Source organism: Eretmochelys imbricata, chromosome 1 (genome assembly GCF_965152235.1).
Source record: "Eretmochelys imbricata isolate rEreImb1 chromosome 1, rEreImb1.hap1, whole genome shotgun sequence".
Taxonomy (NCBI): Eukaryota; Metazoa; Chordata; order Testudines; family Cheloniidae; genus Eretmochelys; species Eretmochelys imbricata.
This window is the reverse complement of record NC_135572.1, coordinates 133,912,967-133,936,060: the sequence shown is the minus strand read 5'-3', so window position 1 is coordinate 133,936,060 and position 23,094 is coordinate 133,912,967. Positions and strand designations below refer to the sequence as shown.

Sequence of the window (23,094 nt, the reverse complement as noted above, 5' to 3'; positions counted from 1 at the left end):
AACCTCTCTTGCATTTTCTCCCAACATTTCTGTAACTATTACATTAATTTCTGCCGCGGTGTCTACTGATACACTAAGCTCTAGCTGCTGGAGAGGGCATATAACCAGGCCATCAGGAAAGAAGAATGGAAAAAAGCCTAATCAAGGAGTGATCCTGTTCTCCTACTGGATACTGTTACCTGATAGCTACTGTGGCAAATATTTTAGGTAGATTCAGAACCCCCAGAGTAAGAGATTCTTTCCACTAGAACCTCTCCTTGATTCTTATACCATCAATGCATTCACCTGTCATTGCATCCCCAATGGTTACTGAATAATGCCCCCATAAATTCTACCCCTGCATTAGGATCAAGCATAAAAAACTGAAACAAAAAAATAACAGATCTTTATACCATAGCATGGAGAATTTAGTTCCTAACAAAGGAATCCTATTAATTGGATGCTTTATTAGCCTTTTTAGCCACAGCATCCCAATGGGATGTTGTGTTTAGTTCATTATCTACTATACCGGTAAGTCCTTTACAAAGTAAAGAAACCTGTGACAATATTCAGAATTATTGACACTGTGTTTATATGTACAGTGTGTGTGTTTCTATGGTGTTCTATTACGGTCTGAAAGCTCTATCTTCTATAAAAGTTGTCCTGACAGCTCAAATAAAAATTATATGAGCAATATTCTTAACAGTAAGTACCTTAAGAATTACACAAGCACCTGCACTATGATTTTTCAATGTATCCTGAAATACTCACTAGGTTATTTATCCTTCCAGTGACTGCATTAAAATCTCTTTAAAGGTTTTTGTTCTTAGAGGGAAGAAATGTCTGTGTATGGATCTTTCACACACCAAAATCAGGTGAAAAATGTTTTTGTGAAAACCACAAAAATATGCAGAGCAGTTCAGAAGCTGGTATAACACCTGACACTATTAGTTTAAATTAACTAGATTCCGAAGAGATGGTTGAAATTGGTTTTGCAGAGAGTGCTATTTACCACTGATGTTACTGCTGCTACTGTACCTTTCTTCTTTTCTTACCAGCTAGCTGCCAATTTGCACAATTCTGAAAGCATTCGCTCATTAGTGATAAGCAGCTTAATGATGGCAGCACAATAGTACCAGTGGCAATAATATACAGCTATAAAGATAAGATATATACTTTAAAAAGTATAATTGGCAAATGTGCTAGACAGTGGTTATATGAAGCTCAGCAACAGTGCATAATGTATATATCCAGTTGTTGTTCTAAGCCCACTGATGTACTATGTGGAAGCATAAAATATGCAATGCGTAAGACAGGATGAGATTGCCAAATTAAATAAAAAAGATATAATAAATATATCAATCAATAATCTTAAAATTATGCGAAATAGCTGCTACGATGAAAAACACCACACACTTACTCTCAGTCTGTTTTGGGCGTTGTGGGTTCTTTTGTAAGGGAGCAAACTATGGACTACTGGAAACGTATACAACACACACAAAATGCAGTCTGAAAATGCTGACACTTCACCAGCATTAGCATTTGTATCACTTTTTGACATGCTCCTTCGATACTCTTTTGTCAAAACGAGAACCTGAAGTACTGATTAGGAATATTGGAAATTCTTGCTGAATATAAATATTAAAATGAAATTATAAACTTGACTTATTTCAACAAGGGCTGTTTAGATAACCCTTTACATTACATCACAACAGTAATAATGATTTTACATACAACCATTTTTCAGCCATAGATCTTAAAAGCACCTTACAAAAGGAGGGCATTATTGCCATTTGACATATGAAACACTGCAAGAAATAACTTGCCCAGGACTTCTCACAGTAGCTGGAAGTTCAATAAATGTCATCTTAATCACTCTTGGTTCAACTATAGATATCCGCTTGTGAATGTTCATAAAACCAATTCCACTTCTACTCACGATTTATATGGTCCATGTAATAAATTCCAATCTGTTGATCATAAACAGTTTCCCATCCTAAAGGAAGTTCATCGCCAACACAGTCAGCAAATGTTAATGGCTTTGTAATCCTGTAAAAATATAAATAATGAAAATAAACTCAAAAGATGCATAGTTTACTATGCAATTAATGCTATTTAGTATGTGCTTTGACTATATCAAACCTCTGATTTGACCAAGATTAAATAGTTATAACACTTGGGTATGCAATAGTAATTTTAAGTAAATGAAAACTAAAATGTACAAAGAAAATGAACATTTAATTTAGAAAGTATGCTGACAGCTACTCCCAAAACAGGTGAGACAGCTTCTCCCTTGAAGTTCTGTGTTTAACTATTTAATTATGATGGCATGCAGTCCTGCCAGTCCCCTTCCCCCCCCCCCCCACCCCCGTACTGCAGTAACTATGTGAGAACAGAGCTGGAATTCATTGCTGTTCACATTTATTGGAAACTTTATAGCATCCAAGTTTTTAGAATGTCAAAGCAGTATAATTTGCTATCCATAGCAGCTCAAATGTAAAAGAAAAAGTATCTTTTTCAACTGCCAATGCACAACTGTTCACGAAATTCTATTATCTTAGGCCAACATAAATTACCCTGCTCTGCCCGGAAACAGGCAATCACAATAGGTTTGTGAAGCATTTTGATATTCCTAGAATGAAGGATACACACAAGTAGCAGTGGCAAAATTACTAACTGAGTATTTTGAATATCATACTACTTCTGCAGCAACTGCTCGACAAACTAATACGCAAGTGATAACATTCAATAGAGTACTGGTAAATAGCCATTCTTTCTACTATTCACTGCACCAGAGCTTCTTGACCTTTTTATTTCTAATACCCTCACCCCCCAAATTTGCTATAAAACTCCACAGCCCAGTTGTGCCACAACCGTTTTTCTACATATAAAAGCCAGGGATGGCATTAAGGGGCAGCAAGCAGGGCAATTGCCCGGGGCCCCACGCCAAAGGGGGCACCACAAAGCTAAGTTGCTCCAGCTTCAGCCCTGGTTGGTGGGGCTCGGGGCTGCAGTCCTGTGCGACGGGGCTCTGGCTTTCTGCCCTGTAACCCTAGCAATTCTAATGCCAGCCATGCTTGGTGGACCCCCTGAAACCTTTTCATGGCCCTTGGTTGAGTACCACTGCATCATGGATTCAACATTTGTATTGCTCTGGAACATCAAAACTACCAAGAATTTAAGAAAACCAATACAAAGGCAAAAGTAACCCAGACAGAACCAAGGGTGTAGATTTTTATCCAGTTTGACTTCCCACAGCATCATTCCAGCAGTTGTTGAAACCCTCACACAATGTATTCCCTAATAGTTTCTAAATGGCTCAAATAAAAAAAATATAACTCAATGTTATATGTAATGTAATGTAATCAACTCAGTCACAAACGTAAAGTTAATTTTATAAAGATAAACATTAACTAAATATTCACAATACAAACATTAGTTAAATATAAACAATATAAATATAAACAATTCCAATATAATATAAGTGATCCATAGAATCATAGGCTATCACGGTTGGAAGGGACCTTAGGAAATCATCTAGTCCAACCCCCTTCTCAAAGCAGGACCAATCCCCAATTTTTTGCCCCAGATCCCTAAATGGCCCCCTCAAGGATTGAACTCACAACCCTGGGTTTAGGAGGTCAATGCTCAAACCACTGACCTATCCCTCCCCTGATATCCGTATCACTACATACAGCCTAAAATCAGCTTCCAAATTTGTGCACAAATGTGCAATATCTGATGTACAGTCTCCTATAAAAGATCAGAATTTGGACAACATTTATAAATGCATACATTTTATGGCCAGCAGGAATCCTAATGGTCATCAGTCTGACCTTCCATATAACACAGATCATTGAACTTCCTCCAGTAGTTCCTGCAAAAACTCCTATCTTTTTAAAAAAGACAGCCTTCTCAGTTTAAAGACTTCAGTTGACAGATTATCTAAAACATCCATTGGTGAGTTGTTCCAATGGCTCATTACCCTCAATGATAAAAAATGTAAGCCTTAGTTATCGTTTCAATTTAATTAGCTTCAACTTTCAAAAGTCCAACACTGAATCTTTTTAAGCCTTTGTACGTTGGATTTAAAAGCCCTGAAGTATCAGATATAGTCTCTCGGTGTTAATACAAACTTACCAACTTGTCTCTTAACCTTTGCTTCATGAAACAATCTACTTAGTTTATTAAGTCTCTCACTGGAAGGTGTATTCTCCAGACCTCAAACCAGTCTTGGCTCTTTTTTGTACCCTCTTCAGTTTTTCAGGACCATCTCTGAAGTACTGATACGAAAATTGGCCAGAGCATTCCAGTAGTGGTTTCACCAATGCCATATATAAAAGTAATATCAATTCAGTATTCCTACTCAATGTTCCTTTGAGCATCCAAAGTGATCTTTATCCCTTTTAGCCATCACATCACACTGGCAGCTCATGTTTGTTTCGTTATCTACCATGACTGCCTATGTTCTTTTCAGAATAAAGAAACTAGACTTACTGTTAACTGTCCCCAAGGTGGCCTGCAAGACATTGCTTATCTTTTTACATAAAAACAGTGAAATCTTTCATAATTTCCCAAACCTTTAGGCCCGATGTCAACTTTACAAATACAAATGGGAAAATATAATGACTCTATAGTAGTATCTCGGTCTTGCTCTCCTCAAACCCTCTCTCAACTTAAAAAAAAAGTATTTTTCACACTTTTATAGCAGCACTCTGCATTATACAATACTTCTATGTGAAAGTGTTCCACTCATTTTCAAAATGCAGGGAATATAATACATTACCATGTTTGTAAACATGATGGGAAACAAACTAAGTTGGGCAATATTCAAAACAATATTAACAAAATCCTAGTTTGTTCTCCTACTTACTTGTGGTCTAGATGTTTCCCAGAGACACTGATTATTTCTTCTGCACAACAGGTAGAAGATATGCACACACAAAAAAACCCAAAAGTTTTGTTTTAGTACCAAACGAGGTTTTGGTTTGAAGGAGATAGGAAAATTCTGACTGATCCAATTAAAAAGCCACTGCATATTTAAATTTATTGAACACAAAATAAAGTAGCAAAGAAAGATTTCAGAAGGGGATTCATTTTCTAACCAAGAAGGGGTGCACAGCAAGCACATGTAGAATGTTGTTAAATTACACCCAACTTCACGACAGATGCAAGAGGAACGCTTTCTGTTGCTCAGACTTGTTCATCGACGTCACATGCAGAAGGCATGGAAAGCGTGCCCCTCAAAACTATCTACATACTTATAAGACTCTCATTAGCGCATCTGAAAGTTAAAAGGTCGAGACTAACACTTCTCTCTCCTCTGGTCTTGAAGCAGTGCCTCTGTGTTGTCAGTGCTCACCTTAGGGGAAGTGCTCGCGAAGAGAGCATGAAAAGCCGCTGCCATTTCCACGCTAGCACTTTCGTCATCACTGTCACAGGTGGCACAGCATCAGTGGTGAAACCACACTGAGAGAGATCACAAAAATTCCATACATAGGCACATGCACGCAAACGGAACAACGATATTTACTTATCTCCCAGGATTATTTTAAGCATTTTTAAATGCCCGGAGAGTGCTTTAAAACTGTGAATTACTTTGGAAGTACAAGACAGTAATTCATAGTCACAATCGCATACAATCGTGCGGTTTTGAATGTGCCTAGTACAAGAGTTAGTGAACCGTATGATCAGTGCAATCATGTCCTTTTGTTTTTAAAGATAAAAATGTTAAATTAGGTTTGATAAAATTTTGCAGATTAAAGAATATTTTCAACGGCCTGCTAAAATGAATGTTATGATAGCATTACGAGGTATTGTACACAATACTTACCCAACAGGAAACCCAAACAATTGGGAATAAAAATAGGAAGGTTTATGAACTTTAGGAGCTACAGAAATATATTTAGACTAAGTGATTAGAGTTTACTAATGCTACATGATTTGAGATTTGAAATCTAGTAAAATAAGGGAGGAATTTTACAGATTAGAGCTATTGTTACAGTTACACTAACAATTAGAGTATTGTTACAGTAAAATTTTCTCTAGGACTACATATACAGTACACCTACCTTAAAATTTTCCATTACTGACAACTTGTATGATACTTCGTGTAGAACTGTCCATTTGAACCAAAAGCTGCAGTCATTGAGAAGAAGCTTTATTATAGAACAGCATAAGTGTTCTTCCAGGACTTTGTCTAGTAGTTATGCAGGCAAAATACTGCCACATTAGTTCTAATTTCTCTTGACTTCTGTTACAATATTAAAAATACAAGAGAAGGCATAGCAATTGATTTACCTCTGATGATTTTGTTCTAGACACCACCGTGTTTGCAATTACTCAAGATAGTCGAGACATTGGTTCCTACCTAAACTGCCACATTATCAACAAGATTTTCTTTGGAATGGATAGTGAGGCATGCTTGCCCATCACACATACACATCCCTTATTCGTAAGCAAAACCTACACATGCAGTATTCTCCCTTTGCATGCCATAAGAACCTTAATCCAGCATCCTTAATGATCCCACCTCTCTCACTTAAACTTCTAGAACATAAACAATATTAACTTTCTGGGAACAGACAGAGCAAAAGTGAACAGTAAAGAAAGGGAATTAAGTAGATGCAACAGGTTTTATACCATTTTTGAAAAACCTGTTTAAACTGTGGAATGATAGTTTGTGTATCCAAAGGAAACCTTAGATCTGTTAAGAATTCATGTCAGCATTCTAAAAAGAAAAATGGAAATAGAATCAATGATCCCAGTCAACAACTCAGTTATTTAAGTAAAGTTTTTACTAAAGAATTGTCTCTATTCAAAGTTGTACACATTTAATTTTAATTCAGTTTAAAACTGATTTCCTTAAGCCAATACAAAACAGAGTGGGTGTTCTTCATTTGATTTAAATCAAATTTATATTAATGTATCTTATTGATTCCTTATTTAATTAAGCTAAATCAAAATAAGCAAGGTTTAAATCAGATTAAGGTGTTTACACTGTGTTCGCACAGGTCTAACTAATCAGGTTTAAAGTTACACCTTTAGCTAAACTGGTACAATTCTGAATATAGACGAAGTCTAGAAAAATGTTTTTTCTGCTAGGCAAACTACAGGCTCCCATAATAATAAAATGTAAAATTGTAGAACAGTAACATACAAACAGACACTGCTGCAGCAGGTCAGCCAAAAAATATATCAGGAGACTACTGAAATTAAACGTCCTCTGGAAGTATCACACCCCTTTCTCTGATTAATTCAACGGCTACAAAAAAATAGTAGAGGTCTCTTTTCCTGTTTCTATATAAGGAATTGTACATGGAATGTGTACATCTGTAAAAACACTTTAAGATCATCAAAATTAGGAGCTAGGCAGCAACAGACCAAGAGCACTCATTTTTTACCTTAAAAAGGAATTCAATAGGTTCTTGTCTGAAGTCACAAGTGAAAACAACCTTTGGTGGTCTTATTCTATTCCCTCATCTGTTCACAGTATAAAACCAAAACATAATATAGCACAATTCACTCTCTCTGCATATGAAAACACTAGTACTTGAAGAACAGGGGTAACTGAAATACTGAGATGTGCTGAAAGAACTATTGGATGAAACTTTCATAGATTCAGAGAGTTGAAGGCCAGAAGGGATCATTTATTCCTGTTTATCACAGGCCATTACATTTCACCCATTTCCTTCATATTGAGCCAAATAATTTGTTTGGCTACAGCATATCTTCCAGAAAGGCATCTAAATAGTGATTAGAGATGGAGAATCCACCACTTCCCTTAGTAGTTTTTTGGCAATGATTAATCACCCTCACTGTTAAAAATGTGTGGCTTGTTTCTAATTTGAATTTGTCTGCCTTCAACTTCCAGCCACTGGTTCTTGTTATCCCTTTTTTCCACTAGTTTAAAGAACTTGTACAGTGCCTGACTGCTCTACTTGGATCAGACCAATGGTATTCATCCTTCATGTTGATGAGAACAAAATTCATTCCAGTTGCAAGGAAAAGCCAACTAAATAACGCCTGTTGTGCACAATCTGAGACCTGTTTAGTGCTCACTGAAAGACACAGACTCCACTGTGGCCCCTTGACTCAAGTCCTCTAACATTCTGCAATGAGCACACGAAAAAGTACTTGGTAGGTTCCATGTAAACTTTTATTAAAGACCGCCAGATTAAGTTTCAAACCAGTGATACGGTGAGATCACTCCACACTGGCTTTTTCTGTCTCTCTTATCATCTGTGGTGTACAAGCTAAAAGTGTAAATTTTAAAATGGTACATTTTTATATAAAAAGGTTTTGGTCTCTCATCTAGGGACCATACTTCACAGTAGTCAACGAACTGCCATAACAGTAGTCTACCAGTATTTTTGCCATTATTCATACCATGATTCAAATCAAGATTAAGCTGTTTCCTCAGCTCTTTGATTTAACTTTACCTTTTCCAAAAGTAATACCAATCTTCTGACATCACAGCCATTTTTGGCTATGTAACTCTTCAAAGGTTTAAATTTTGAAGCACATTAGAAAGCTTCTGGAATCTGAATCCCCTTGGTTTAAAAATAGAAAAAAATCTTTAAGAACCATGATATTTTGTTTTGAGGGATTTTTTCCCCACCTAAATTGTTTTGAGTAAAAACATTTTTTTTAAAAAACAGTCTTGTATGCACGTGCAATAAAGCAGATAAAAATATTCCTATAATGCCTAGCTTTACTAAATATTTACTCTGCCAATTTAAAAGCCAAATTATAAGAACAGTCCAATTACAAGATTCGAGGCTTGACATGAACATGAGACAGTGTTGCCACCTGATTAGATTCTGATTGAATCAGAATGGATTGCTTCCCATCCTCAATTTGTGTAGTTTACATTATCATCTGTTGTAGATGCATAAGAGACGCTCCCCTGGATAATGTAAATGCTTCTAAATATAGTCCAACATCTTTGCAAAAGTAGTTCCCAAAAAAGTATTAGCTTGGGGGGGCGGGGGGGAAAATCAGTATTTTAGGTGAATACACAACATTTTAGCCCTAACTTTAACACCCTTTATAATAGAATCCTGTTTTTTTCGTTTTAAAAAGGTGGAAATCCCCTCTTGGGATAAAAACAACACAACACAAAAAACTCAAAGGACCTTTGTATAATAAGAAAACCTTTATGGGTGCATAACAAGTGACAACTACATGCCCCTGCTCCTTTCAAGAGGGCTGAAAGCAGTTTGGTTGTTAGTACAGACACCCGGTACAACCAGTGATGAGCTGCCAACAGCTGAAGAACCAGTTCCTTCAGTCGCTCCAGGTCTTCGGCAGCACTGAAGGACCCACCGCCGAAGAAGTGCCGCTGAAGACCCGGAGCACCGCCGGGTGAGTAAAAATTAAAAAAGGATTCTCAGGGGAGCCTCCCCAGCAGAGAGCTCAGGCAGGCCGGACAGGACGGTCCCGTGGGCCAGAAGTGGCCCGCAGGCCGGAGTTTGCCCACCCCTTTAACAACCAGTTCTAAACCGGATTCAAAATTTAACAACCGGTTTGCGCAAACCAGCTCCAGCTCACCATTGGATACAACCAATTTTAGTTACTTCCAACACCCTACTCAGAAATTGAGCTAGACCAGGGGTGGCCAACCCGAGCCTAGGAAGGAGCCTGAATTTACCAATGTACATTGCCAAAGAGCCACAATAATACGTTAGCAGCCCCCCATTAGCTCCCCAATATTCCCAGTGCCTCCCGCCCACTGGCAGCCCCGCCGATCAGCGCCTCCCCATCCTTCCCTGCACCTCCTGATCAGCTGTTTCATGGCGTGCAGGAGACTCGGAGAGCGAGGGGAGGAGCGAGGGCATAGCAGACTCAGGGGACGGGGTGGAGTGGGGGCAAAGCCAGGGGTTGAGCAGTGAGCACCCCCCGGCACATTGGAAAGCTGGCGCCTGTAGCTCCAGTCTCGGAGTCGGTGCCTGTACACGGAGCCGCATATTAACTTCTGAAGAGCCGCATGTGGCTCCGGAGCCACAGTTTGACCACCCTTGAGTTAGACCACTGGGAGAACAAGAGACTGGAACATGTTGGGTGAGACTTTCATACCTGCTATGGCCCCTTTACAGCCAGTAGCTATGTCTTGTCAACATAGTGCTTTCTACATAGGGGATTAAGTGAGTATAACCGTCAATCGGGGTGTAGATTTTTCACAAGGTCACAGGATGTTGAACGAGAGTGCGCAATTTTACACAAGAAAATGCTATTCATTATCTTATCCTTATTCATTCTGATAGGGCTAATGCTGGTCCACTCACAAAGTGAAGGCACTGTTTTAAACACCATACTGGCAGTTGCTAGGGAGAAAAGGAATGAGAAGTGGAGAGGGTGAAATGAGGAGGAAAGCACATATCTAAACTGTTTTTGTCAGATGTCCGACTTTTCTCCTAATGTTTGTTTGCCTTTCATACTATATGTAATTTCTAGCCACTTTAATAAGTTTACGCTTGTACATTAGCCTGGTATTTTAGCAACTCTTTTTCACAGAAAATATACAGTTAGGAAAGGGAAACATTGAAGAGGGCTTTTTTTGTTGTTTCACAAAGCCATTCACAGGAAAAGCTGTTTACAGCTTTTTTTAGTCACATTCCAATCTTGAAGAAGCTATAATGACTTCCTTCACCTTTGTAGCTACAGGCTGGCTAGGAGTACATTCCAAAGCCTGCAGGAACTTCTTTGAAGAAAGCCAGTCTGTGACCAATGAACTGTTCAGCTATATCCCTCCTGCAGCCCTAACCCTCACAGCTCCTCCAAACAGTCTAATCCAAAGAGATCAAACACACTCTCCTTAGAGATGCCACCTCCCTCCCAGAAGGACAGTACAGTATTGAACAAATAATGAATGCACTACCCTGGCCGTGAAGGAATGCGCTTTTTCAGCAATATTTCTTGTCAAAAATATATAGTCTTTTTTTAAAAAAGCTAGGACACCTTTAGCAATGTGGCAGCAAACAAGATGACACTCATTTCTGTATGTCAAAATCTGTAACAAATTACATCATAAGCAATGAACCCTATATTATGGTACTTTTGGATATTATCACATTTGTCCAGCTTACATAAAAGCATCCCATTCTACGAACAAAATTCAGAACATGCTAAATATTCTGCTCCTGGGGGAATTCTGTGCCACTGCGCAAGCACAGAATTAATGTCCCCCACAGATTCCCCCCCCCCCCGCATACAATAATTGATTCTGACGGAGAGGCAAAGGGAAGCTGCAATTACACCTTTCACCCACAATGGGCTGATATGGCACTGGAAGAGAAGGCAGCTGGCTTAGGGGATGGAGCAGCCAGTCACAGAGAGGAAGGGGGCAGAGGCTGCCTTCCTCACAACGCCCTGCCCACGGGACTAGGTGAGGAGGCACTGGATATGTGGGGACAGACAGACAGGGCACACAGGGCTCCTGGGAGGTGTCACAGAGACATGAGTTCAGAAGGGCTAGTGGTAGTGGACAGACTGGGGTTGGGCACAGGAGCTAGTGAGGTGACAACATTGAGCCAGGGGCTGAATGGGAGTGGGGGTGCAGGGCCACATGAGGACGGAGGGGGGGGGGATGCAGGGACAGACAGGGGCAGCTATGACTGGCTGAATGGGGAGTGGGGGCTCAAGGATACGTGGAGACAGAGGCAGCTACGCCTAGCTGAGTGAAGGTGAAAGGACACAAGGAGGAATGGAGGTGTGGGGCACACGGGGACAGCGACAGACATAGGCGCCGACTCCAGGGTTGGAGCACCCACAGGGAAAAAATGGTGGGTGCTGAGCACCCACCGGCAGCCCCCCATCAGCAGCTCCTCCTCCCCCCAGGACCTCCTTCCCACCGACAGGCCCTGCCAATCAGCGCCTCCCCCTCCGTCCATGCACCTCCTCCCGCCCACTGCAGACAGCATGCAGGAGGCTGGCGGCAAGGAGGAAGGAGCAAAGACGCAGCAGGCTCTGGACGGGGAAGCGGAAGAGGTCAGGAAGAGGTGGGGCAGGGTGGAGAAGGGGCAGGATAGGGCGGGGCAGCATGGGGCACAGCCTGTGGGGGCAAATGTGAAGTCAGCACCTGTGGGGGCACCTGTGCTTGACTGAATGGGAGAGGCTGGGGGCAGCCAGGGTCTGCATGCAGGAGGCTCCCCAATTCCCTAACAATCCCTCCCACACCCACAAAAAACCTGTTCTATACTTTTCCCACCACACCCAGCAACCCTCCAAGATTCTCTCCCAGGCACCTTCCCAGCAATACTTCCTTATCCCTCACCTCCTCCGTTACCTTTGATTCCCCCAAGCCTTTGCACTGCTTCTGAGGGATACAGGAAATATGTTTCTGTATTGCTGTTTAAATGAATTATTACTCAAAGTTCTGTATTAATATACCTAGTAAGGAATCTATTGGTCAAAAAAAAACATTTCGTGAATCTTTTTCGTCTGTATTTTTACAGATATACTTGCTGACAGGTATTTTGAAATAAATTACCAAAATAACTGAAACTGGCATGATTATGTAGTGTTACTTTGACAAATAAAATATGCAGAATTTTAAAATATTAAGTGCAGAATTTTTAATTTGTTGGTGCAGAGTTTCCCTAAAAGTAATGTTCAAATCATAGAAGATGGTTAGCATTTTAATATTCCAACCTTTTTTTAAAGCCCACATTCGCTACTTAGAAATATGGGTAGCTCAGAGTAATATAGGCTATAAATACACATTTTTTTAAAAAAAGATAAAACCTTAAGGTAAAGTCTTCCCTCAAATAAAAGTGCACATTTGTGTACAAGTGCCTGACTGGCTAATTGGATTTCACCCTTGGAGAACGGCAGCTCAAATATAACCTTAATTTCTGAAATAAAATAATTTGGTACACATCAGCTCAGGCCCTCATGGACATAAATCCACAACATAAATGACCACACAGAAATTGGCACAAATAAAGCTCAGTGCTCAGAAGGACAGTGTTAGCACAGAAAATTTCAGAATGCAATATATCCTAGCTTGAGGTCACTGGGAGGAAAATACAGAAAGAGTCATACTAAAAGAACCTGCACTGTGCTCAGCAAACTACACAACATTCAGTGCCAGTTGCCTTAGTTCTTTTATTTATATATAAACTCTTATAGTAATTATAAAATCAATATATGAATTATCATATTTTGAATTATTGCATATTTTAAATTACAACTTGCATTAAAAGCAGCCTCTCACAATGGATTTTTCCCCCTCAGAAATAAAACATTACTTCAGAATGAGAAAAAAAAAAAAGAGCATCAATTCAAAGGTCAGTTATTTTTATGGTCCTCTAGAGTGCTTCCTGCACTTTCCCAAACGTAAAAAAAATTAACATAAGCAGGTTACATTGTAGCATTATTCCAAAGGTATTTCAGTAGCATAAAATAGAAGTAGCACAGTGATGAATCAGGCTCATTGTGCTTAAAAAACAATGGAAGAGAACTTTTTTCCACTGACTACCAGGTATATAATATTTTTTTAGCCGAAGTCTCTTATTGGTCTCTAACAGCATGAACTGCAAGTTGTTCTGTATTTATAAACCCTTGCAATTGCCTAGGACAAAAATTATAGGATTAATGCAAAGATCAGACTGCAGGACTGGGAATTTAGTGCCTAGTATTCTCAGGATGAGCAAATCATTTCATATTATTTAATTTGGCAACTGTTACAAAATACATAAAAAGTAGAAAGAAAAGGAGTACCTGTGGCACCTTAGAGACTAACCAATTTATTTGAGCATGAGCTTTCGTGAGCTACAGCTCACTTCATCGGATGCATATCGTGGAAACTGCAGCAGACTTTATATACACACAGAGAATATGAAACAATACCTCCTCCCACCCCACTGTCCTGCTGGTAATAGCTTATCTAAAGTGATCATCAAGTTGGGCCATTTCCAGCACAAATCCAGGTTTTCTCACCCTCCACCCCCCCACACACAAATTCACTCTCCTATTACCAGCAGGAGTATGCATACACCAAGAGGGTAGAATCTCTTCAGGACAGCAGCTGTATGTTGAATTTGAGCTGAACTGTAAAACCCATAACAAACAATCCTGTACATTAGCAAAATAAGAATAAATAACAGTAGTTCATAGTCTCAATCTTGAGAACCTGTATACCTAAAATTATGGTATTATCATAAAATTATGATAGTTATACACTATATTTTCTTGTTTTTCTTCACAATCAAATTCAGAAAAGACAGCAACGCTTAGAAAAAGTTGTTTTATTCCATTACACCTTAAAAACTGTAATAGTCTCTAATGGAAATTACAATAAGTAAAAATAATGTAAAAAGCAATATATAATTTGTTTTAGAACTCAATAGTCATCTAGATATTTAAAAACAGAAGAAAAAAAACTTCAACATATTTTCTGCAGCATGGGTACATTTCCTTTTCCAGATCACCAGAGTCTTTCCCCTAACCTCAAAGTTAGAGGGGCATGTAACTGCCCAATTTGTGTTTCTCTCTTTATGGCATGTCAATTTTTACTTCAATTAGTTGATATTACTTGCAAATTATGTTTTATTTTATGTATTTAAAATCTCCAGGTACACTATAAAATACATACAAAATATTATTATAAAGCTTCATAAAACAGGTCTCCCAAATGTGGGCTAACCCAGCAAATCTTAAAAGATACAAGGACCTCTCCCAAACTCTCCCAAACCCAAAGGAGCTTTCCCCATCATATCAGCCAGAGTTCTCTTCCACTCATTCTCCTAGTTCTCAGAAAACATAGTGCTTGTTTTTCAGTTCTTCAGAACCTCCCAATAAATGTGTGTAGTCCCTACGCACATATGCCTATAAAGCTCCTACATGCTCCTGTATGCCAAAAATGCATATAACCATGCTGAATTTACAGTGATTATTACTTTAGGTTTAGTCATCAAGCTTAATATTCATCATATATTTTTCAGAGGTAACAATAATGATATCAAACCTTATAATCTTAAAGGCGGCCAGTAGTTTCACAATACTTTATATTTAAATTTAAAGAAAGCTAGTGCAATTTAGTGCTTTAGAGAAAGTAATAAAACAGTTGCTCATAACTTCACTCTCACTCTTATGTGGCGTATAGTCACAGAATTAACAATGTTCTGTGAAAATGTTCCATTCAGGAATGCTGACCAAACAATACATTTTTAATGAACACAGACCAGTGGGAAAATAGGAACTTGCTTTAGGTAACAGAAACACTTAAGTGGAACCTGCATAAATATGGTATATTAAAGAAATAGATCTATTAGAAAAAAAATTGCATTTTCTGTGTACCAAATAAATACAAATAGTGACACAGTGATGAAGCCCTTTAACGTGAGTAAAACAGTACTAACAGAAGTTATAAAATTTGTTAAGAGTATAAAATTCCAGCGCACTCAAAAAGCAAAAGAAAAACTATCAGCTAAAACAACAGAGCTGTTTAACATTTGCTTTGCACCGCAGCCAACTCTATCTGATAAAATAGCAGAGTGCTCTTAAAATAATTGTGAAAGGATTAGACCCATAAAAATAATAAAGTAATTTTGCAAAAATAATCATTTAATACGTTTCCACAAAAAGCAGTGCAAATTTTAAATACAGTAAATTCCTGGAGCGACAAGACATTCAACAGGATGCGACAAAGTTCCTCCTCTACCTTGGTGGGTCTTGCGCTTATTGGAGGATTTGCTCACCTTGGAGCTTCACGGCAGCCCTCAGCTTGGCCATTTTTCTGAACCCACAGTCCAGGTCGACTCCTCCTGTGTCTGACCAGGAGTTGGGAGGTTTGGGGGGAACCCGAGCCAGCCCTCCACTCTGGGTTCCAGCCCAGGGCCCTGTGGAATGCAGCTGTCTAAAGTGTCTCCTAACAGCTGTGTGACAGCTACAACTCCCTGGGCTACTTCCCCATGGCCTCCTCCCAACACCTTCTTTATTCTCACCATAGGACCTTCCTCCTGGCGTCTGATAATGCTTGTACTCCTCAGTCCTTCAACAGTCCACATTTTCACTCTCAGCTCCTAGTGCCTCTTGCTCCCAGCTCCTCGCACGCACACCACAAACTGAAGTGAGCTCCTTTTTAAACCCAGGTGCCCCGATTAGCCTGCCTTCATTGATTCTAGCAGCTTCTTGATTGGCTGCAGGTGTTCTAATCAGCCTGTCTGTCTTAATTGTCTCCAGAAAGTTCCTGATTGTTGTGGAACCTTCCCTGTTACCTTACCCAGGGGAAAGAGACCTACTTAGCCTGGGGCTAATATATCTGCCTTCTATTACTCTCCTGTAGTCATCTGGTCCAATCCTGTCACATATCCCCCCCTCTGCTCAACACTATGGGGTTGGGCAACTTGGGACATCAGGCCGTGTACTCGTGACAAGCCATCTGCATTACCATGGTGGCTTCCAGCCCGGTGAAGTATGGTGAATTGGAAAGGTTGTAGGGACAGGAACCATCTGGTGACCCTTGCATTCTTCTCTTTATTTTGCTGCATCCACTGGAGGGGGTGCATGGTCGGTCACAAGGGTAAACCGTCGTCCCAGAAGGTAATAACGTAGTGTTTCCATGGCCCATTTCACAGCAAGGCACTCTCTTTCAACCACGGCATACTTCTGCTCTCTCAGGAGGAGTTTCCTGCTCAGGTAGAGGATTGGGTGTTCTTCATCTCCAATCATCTGCGATAGAACAGCTCCCAATCCTACTTCAGATGCATCTGTTTGTAAAATGAATTCTTTGTTGAAGTCTGGGGCTATAAGCACAGAGTTACTGCAGAGGGCTGTCTGTAGATCCATGAATGCTTTCTCTGCGGCATCTGTCCATTTCACCATGTCTGGACCCCGGGCTTTTATCAGGTGTGTCAGGGGACTCGTTTTGGTAGCAAAATGGGGAATAAATCGTCGGTAGTACCCCGCCACACCCAGGAATACCCGGACTTGTTTTTTCCAATTCGGCCGGGGCCAATTTTGGATAGCCTCTAGTTTGTTTAGTTGGGGCGTGACCATGCACCTTCCTACAATGTAGCTAAGGTATTTAGCCTCGGCTAGCCCTATAGCACACTTGGCTGGGTTGGCTGCGAGGCCAGCCCGTCTTAGTGTGTCCAGAACCGCTTCCACCTTTTCTAAGTGGGTTTCCCAGTCGGGGGTGTGAATAATCACATCATCCAGGTATGCCGCTGCATAATTGGTATGGGGCTGTAGGAGCTTGTCCAAAAGACGCTGGAAGGTGGTAGGTGCCCCAAGCAGTCCAAAAGGAAGAACAGTATATTGAAACAGACCCTCTGGTATGGAGAATGCAGTCTTTTCTTTCGCATCTTTGGCAAGGGGAATCTGCCAGTATCCCTTTGTTACATCAAGGGTGGTCAAAAATCGGGCATTGCCCAGGCGGTCAACTAACTCATCAATATGGGGTATGCATCGAATTTGGATATTTCTCATTCAGCCGGCAAAAGTCATTACAAAACCTAGTTGTGCCATCGGGTTTGGGCACCAACACAATCGGGCTTGACCACTAGCTGTGGGACTCTTTGATGACTCCCAGCTCCAACATCCTTTTTACCTCTGCCTTGATCTCCTCCATTTTTGCCGCTGGGACCAGATAGGGCCTTAAAGTTACCTTTGCCCCAGGGTCTGTGATAATGTGGTGATATGCTTAGGTGGTCCAACCTGGTTTGATTGAAAACACATCCTGGTATCGGCTGATCATCTCAATTACCTCCTTCTTCTGGTTTGGTGTCAGATCAGTGGATATCCTGATCTGCTCCTGCATGTTATTTCCCTGGATTGGGGTCTCTTGGCCCACTACACATGTTTCTCATTGGTGCCAAGGCTTTAAGAGGTTAATGTGATAAATTTGTTCTTGTTTCCGGCATCCTAGCTGCCGCACCTTGTAGGTTACTTCCCCCACGGGTTCAACCACCTCATAGGGCCCCTGCCATTGGGCCAAAAGCTTGCTTTCTGCCGTGGGTACCAACACCATCACCCAATCCCCTGGTTGGAACTGTCGGACTTTTGCCTGGATATTGTAATGGGTTCGTTGGGCCTCCTGCGCATTTTCCAAATGTTCCCGTACAACAGAGGTGACCCGGGCTATCCGTTCTCGCGTCTGCAACACATGGTCAATTATATTTCTCCCCTCATTGGGTTCCTCTTCCCAGATTTTTTTTGCAACATCTAGTATGCCACGGGGGTGACATTCGTATAATTCAAAGGGGGAAAACCCAGTTGAGGCCTGAGCTACCTCCCGCATTGCAAATATAAGGTAGGGTAGTAGGGTGTCCCAGTCCATCCCGTCCCGACTTTCCTTATCATTGCCTTGAGGGTTCAGTTAAACCTTTCTACCAGCCCATCGGTCTGCGGATGATAGACTGAAGTTCTCAGGGTATGCATATGGAGCAGCATACAGAGGTCCTTCATTAGCTTCAACATAAATGGGGTACCTGGGATTGTTAATATCTCCTTTGGTAGCCCCACTTGGGCAAAGATCCGCACCAACTCTTTAGCTATCGTTTTAGAGGCCGTGTTCCACAGGGCAAGGGCTTCTGGGTAGCGACTAGCATAATCCAGAACGACAAGTATATATTGGTGGCCCCGGGCTGTCTTCTCCAGGGGTCCCACTAGATCCATGGCTATTCGTTCGAAGGGGACCTCTATGATGGGAAGGGGTACTAAAGGTGCCCTCAAGTGGGGACGGGGACTGTGCAGCTGACACTCCGGGCAGGATGCACAATACCTCCGCACTTCTTCAGGTATTCTGGGCCAGAAGAATCGTCACAGGACCCATGCCAGGGTCTTCTCTACTCCCAAATGCCCCCCAAAAAGATGACTATGGGCCAGACTTAATACAGCATTCTGGTGTTTTTGAGGTACTAGGATCTGCTGTACCTTCTGCCCCTGTACTGGTGCAACCCGGTATAAGAGATTCTTCTTCATTATGAAGTAGGGTCCTGGTCCCTGGGTTTTCCCTTCCATGGGGACCCCATCTATTTCGGTCACCTCTTTCCTAATTTTGTCGTACCTTGGGTCTTCAGCCTGGTCCCGTCCAAAATTTCCTCTCCCGGGGCTAATCTGCCCGAGATCTAGGGGGCCAGTATCTGTTGCCTCTACTGGTTCAGAGGTGTTAGGGTGTGGGTCAGACTCAGGTGCTTCTCCCTCCTGGGTGGCCTCCTTTTCAGCTGCTCGGGTCCACCTGCCTAGGAGAACGGATGGGCCAATATTCGGGTTCCCAAGGCCTTAGCTGCCCTTCTTTCCCTTTTCGTCTTTCTATCCTGTCTGGGAGTGGAGAAAAAATCTGGGGATATTTCAGAGAAGATTGGGGGTTAACAGTCTACTGTGGATGCCTCACTAACTTCAGGGCTTACCCCTTTCCCCCAATTCCCCTACCGGGAGTAAATCTCCAAACCCTGGGAAGTCCCTCCCTATGAGCGTCAGGTATAGGAGTTCAGGGACTAACCCTCTGCTACCTCTGTAGTGTTCCCCTGAATCTTGATTTTTCCTGGGATGGTGTGGTAATAACCAACTGTCCCATGGACACATATTATCCCCGTACACTTAGGGGGGATTTGATAGCTGCTTTCAACTACCTGAAAGGGGGTTCCAAAGAGGATGGATCTAGACTGTTCTCAGTGGTAGCAGATGACAGAATGAGGAGTAATGGTCTCAAGTTGCAGTAGGGGGAGCTTTATGTTGGATATTAGGAAAAACCTTTTTTACTAGTAGGGTGGTGAAACACTGGAATGTGTTACCTAGGGAGGTGGTAGAATCTCCTTCCTTTGAGGTTTTTAAGGTCAAGCTTGACAAAGCCCTGGCTGGGATGATTTAGTTGGGGATTGGTCTTGTTTTGAGCAGGGGGTTGGACCTCCTGAGGTCCCTTCCAACCCTGATATTCTATGATTCTATTTCCTCCGGACTCTGGGACTCAGTTCGTAACCACTTTTGTGCGAGATGGATGAAGTCATATAATTGGGACCGTGGGGTTTTGTTTTCCTGGTACCTCCACTCATGATATTGCTGGGCCCACACTGCTCTCATTACCCCAGATCTGATCAGGATCTCTGCTTTTAGCTGGGGGTAGTCTTCAGGCAAATCATAGTAGGCCTTCTGGGCCTCCCCACACAGGAATGGAGCGAGGATGCCAGACCACTGTTCTGGGGGCCAAGCCCCCCACAGGGCTGTCCTCTCAAAGGCCAGGAGGTATGCCTCTACAATATCCTCCCGCGTCATTTTCTGCAGCCAATTGCTGGCCCGCATGATCTGTGTCCCATCATGGCCACGGTTCAGCTCTGTAAGGGCCTTTACCTGGTTTACCAGTTCCTGCAGCATAGCCCGGTCTTGAGCAGCCTGGTCCATCAGTAGGCAATTAGTCTCTTGCTGCAGCCGCACTGCCTCCTGTTGGGCAGCTGCCTGGACACGGGTAGCTTCCTGCTGGGCAGCCATGGCTTGTATCAGTGCCTGCACTACCTCCTCCATTGTGGTGAAAAAAAAAGAAAATAGACCCTCTCCCGTCCCCCTCCCACCCAACACCCTCCTTCTTCCGCCGCGCTGTGTACACCAGATCCCACTTCTCACACCAGCTGTGACAAAGTTCCTCCTCTACCTTGGTGGGTCTTGCGCTTATTGGAGGATTTGCTCACCTTGGAGCTTCACGGCAGCCCTCAGCTTGGCCATTTTTCTGAACCCACAGTCTAGGTCGACTCCTCCTGTGTCTGACCAAGAGTTGGGAGATTTGGGGGGAACCCGAGCCAGCCCTCTACTCTGGGTTCCAGCCCAGGGCCCTGTGGAATGCAGCTGTCTAAAGTGCCTCCTGAAACAGCTGTGCAACAGCTACAACTCCCCGGGCTACTTCCCCATGGCCTCCTCCCAACACCTTCTTTATTCTCACCATAGGACCTTCCTCCTGGCGTCTGATAATGCTTGTACTCCTCAGTCCTCCAACAGTCCGCGTTTTCACTCTCAGCTCCTAGCGCCTCTTCCTCCCAGCTTCTCACACGCGCTCCACAAACTGAAGTGAGCTCCTTTTTTAAACCCAGGTGCCCCGATTAGCCTGCCTTCATTAGAACACCTGCAGCCAATCAAGAAGCTGCTAGAATCAATCAGCCTGTCTGTCTTAATTGTCTCCAGAAGGTTCCTGATTGTTGTGGAACCTTCCCTGTTACCTTACCCAGGGAAAAGAGACCTACTTAACCTGGGGCTAATATATCTGCCTTCTATTACTCTCCTGTAGCCATCTGGCCCGACCCTGTCATAAGGGCTACAGTATAAACAGCAGTGAAGACACACACTGTGAGCTTGACTACAAAATTACATGCTACTGCACATCTACAAGTACCGAAACCAGCACCTGGCAGCTACAGAACAGAAGGCAACTGCTGCTGGTGAAAAAACCAGTTCACCACAGGACAAGAGACAAATCCTGCCACTTCTATCAATGAAGAGGAAATGTACACAGGTAACATACTCAAATCCTTCAACACTAGATAAGGATCCTCCTCCTCCTCCTTCCCTCAAAAAACAAATACGATTAAGAAAGTTAAAAATAGATATTTCCGTTTCCTAAGATTATTTCCCTTTAATTCCAGTGCTCTGAGAAAGTTTATCTGGTTTATCAACTTCCCATGTTTGTGTTTGAAAAGGAGGAGTGTTAAAGCCATACTTCCATCTATAACAACTCTAGAAACTGATTTTATAAGCTTTGTATTACTGTATTATCAATACTACTAAATGGCATCTTATTAGCATTTCTCTCCAAGTTCTGCAGCTCTCTTAGAAGGTCTGGCATAGGGGCAATTTTAATTATGAAATCACCTCTTCACTCTCACCCCCCAAAAATCTGTTAGGTGTTCTTCAACACGGGCTTATTTTTCTACATTTAAACATTCCTTTGTGGTCAGGGGAAGCAGATGTGAAGGTCATTTCCACTACTGATACACAGACTTTGATTCCCTGTGATGTCTAAGCAGCACTCGGAGCAGAATGGGGCCCTGCGGAGAGCCAACCACTCTCAACCACGCAGTCCTGGAGTAAGTTAGAGCCAAGGGGTTGGGGGAGGGGAATGGTATATCAGCACAAAAAGGGAGGAGTGGCAGGAGATAGATAAGAGCAAAGGGAGGACTCAGCATGAGGATAGGACAGAGAGGGACAGAAAGCCTTGGGAAGAGGGACAGGAGAGAGGGACAGGCATTAGAAAACGCTGCCCTACAAAACCTGGAATTGAACCCGAGTCCTCAGTCTCCACATTCCTCAGCTCTCAGCACATAATTCTGAAACCCACTGAAAATGTATGTCTCTCTTCCCCCTTTCAAGGGACTGATACACAGAGAATAACAGCTTACTACTACCATTAGTTATTCCACTAACACAAGAAGTAGAGGTCTGTATTCTAGGTCTAAAGATCCAGATCCTGCTGTGGCATGGGTTCTGTGGAAAAAGTGCATATGATCATGTAATTAAAGACTACATCTCCCACTTTACCCCTTATTCGGGACAAGATCTAAATTTTAATATAGCATAAGAAATAAGAAAATTATAGTCAAAGATGTCAGGCCCATATTTAGGGGTTGTTGTTTTTGTTTGGTTAACTTTCTTACGCCCACTTAAAAAAAAAAGGTAGTCATCAATCTAGCATATGTCAGTAGTATTATAACCCGCAGTTAGTGTGTAGGCTTAATAGGGAAAGCAGGGGGAGGAAGGAAACAGACTTCTGTTTTCAAGGAGGCTGGCACTTACAAACAAAACAGCCAGCACATATATCGGACAGATTTATTCTGAAAGGCAGAGTGGCCAAGTGCAAAAGACTGGGGACTGCCATATTAGAGAGCTCAGTTCAATTCCCAACTCTGCTAAAAGAGACCTGATGTTTTTTTCAGTTGTACAATGTAGATAATATGATTGCCTGACTCATAGGGAGGGACACAAAGCCTTGCTCAATAACTATTCTGTGCACTTCACAACCCTTAATAGTCAATAGAGAAGTCAAACATTGAACTCGTCTCCTTGCTCCCAGTTCAATGCACCTTCTACTAGGCTACAAAATATTTTCTGTGGGCCTACCCCTCTGGGCTTGTCTACACTACCGGCCAGATCGATAGGCAGCGATCGATCCAACGGGGGTCGATTTATCGT

General features: G+C 42.0%; 1 protein-coding gene across 1 annotated transcript in view; it reads right to left on the bottom strand.

Moving 5' to 3' along the window:
• The window catches only part of WWC3 (WWC family member 3), a 167,599-nt gene that overhangs the window by 121,735 nt on the left and 22,770 nt on the right, over positions 1–23,094 (bottom strand). Inside the window, exon 2 of the mRNA XM_077807163.1 lies at positions 1,919–2,028. Within this exon, the coding sequence (XP_077663289.1) occupies positions 1,919–2,028 (110 nt within the window). The remainder of the gene's footprint in view (positions 1–1,918; positions 2,029–23,094) is intronic.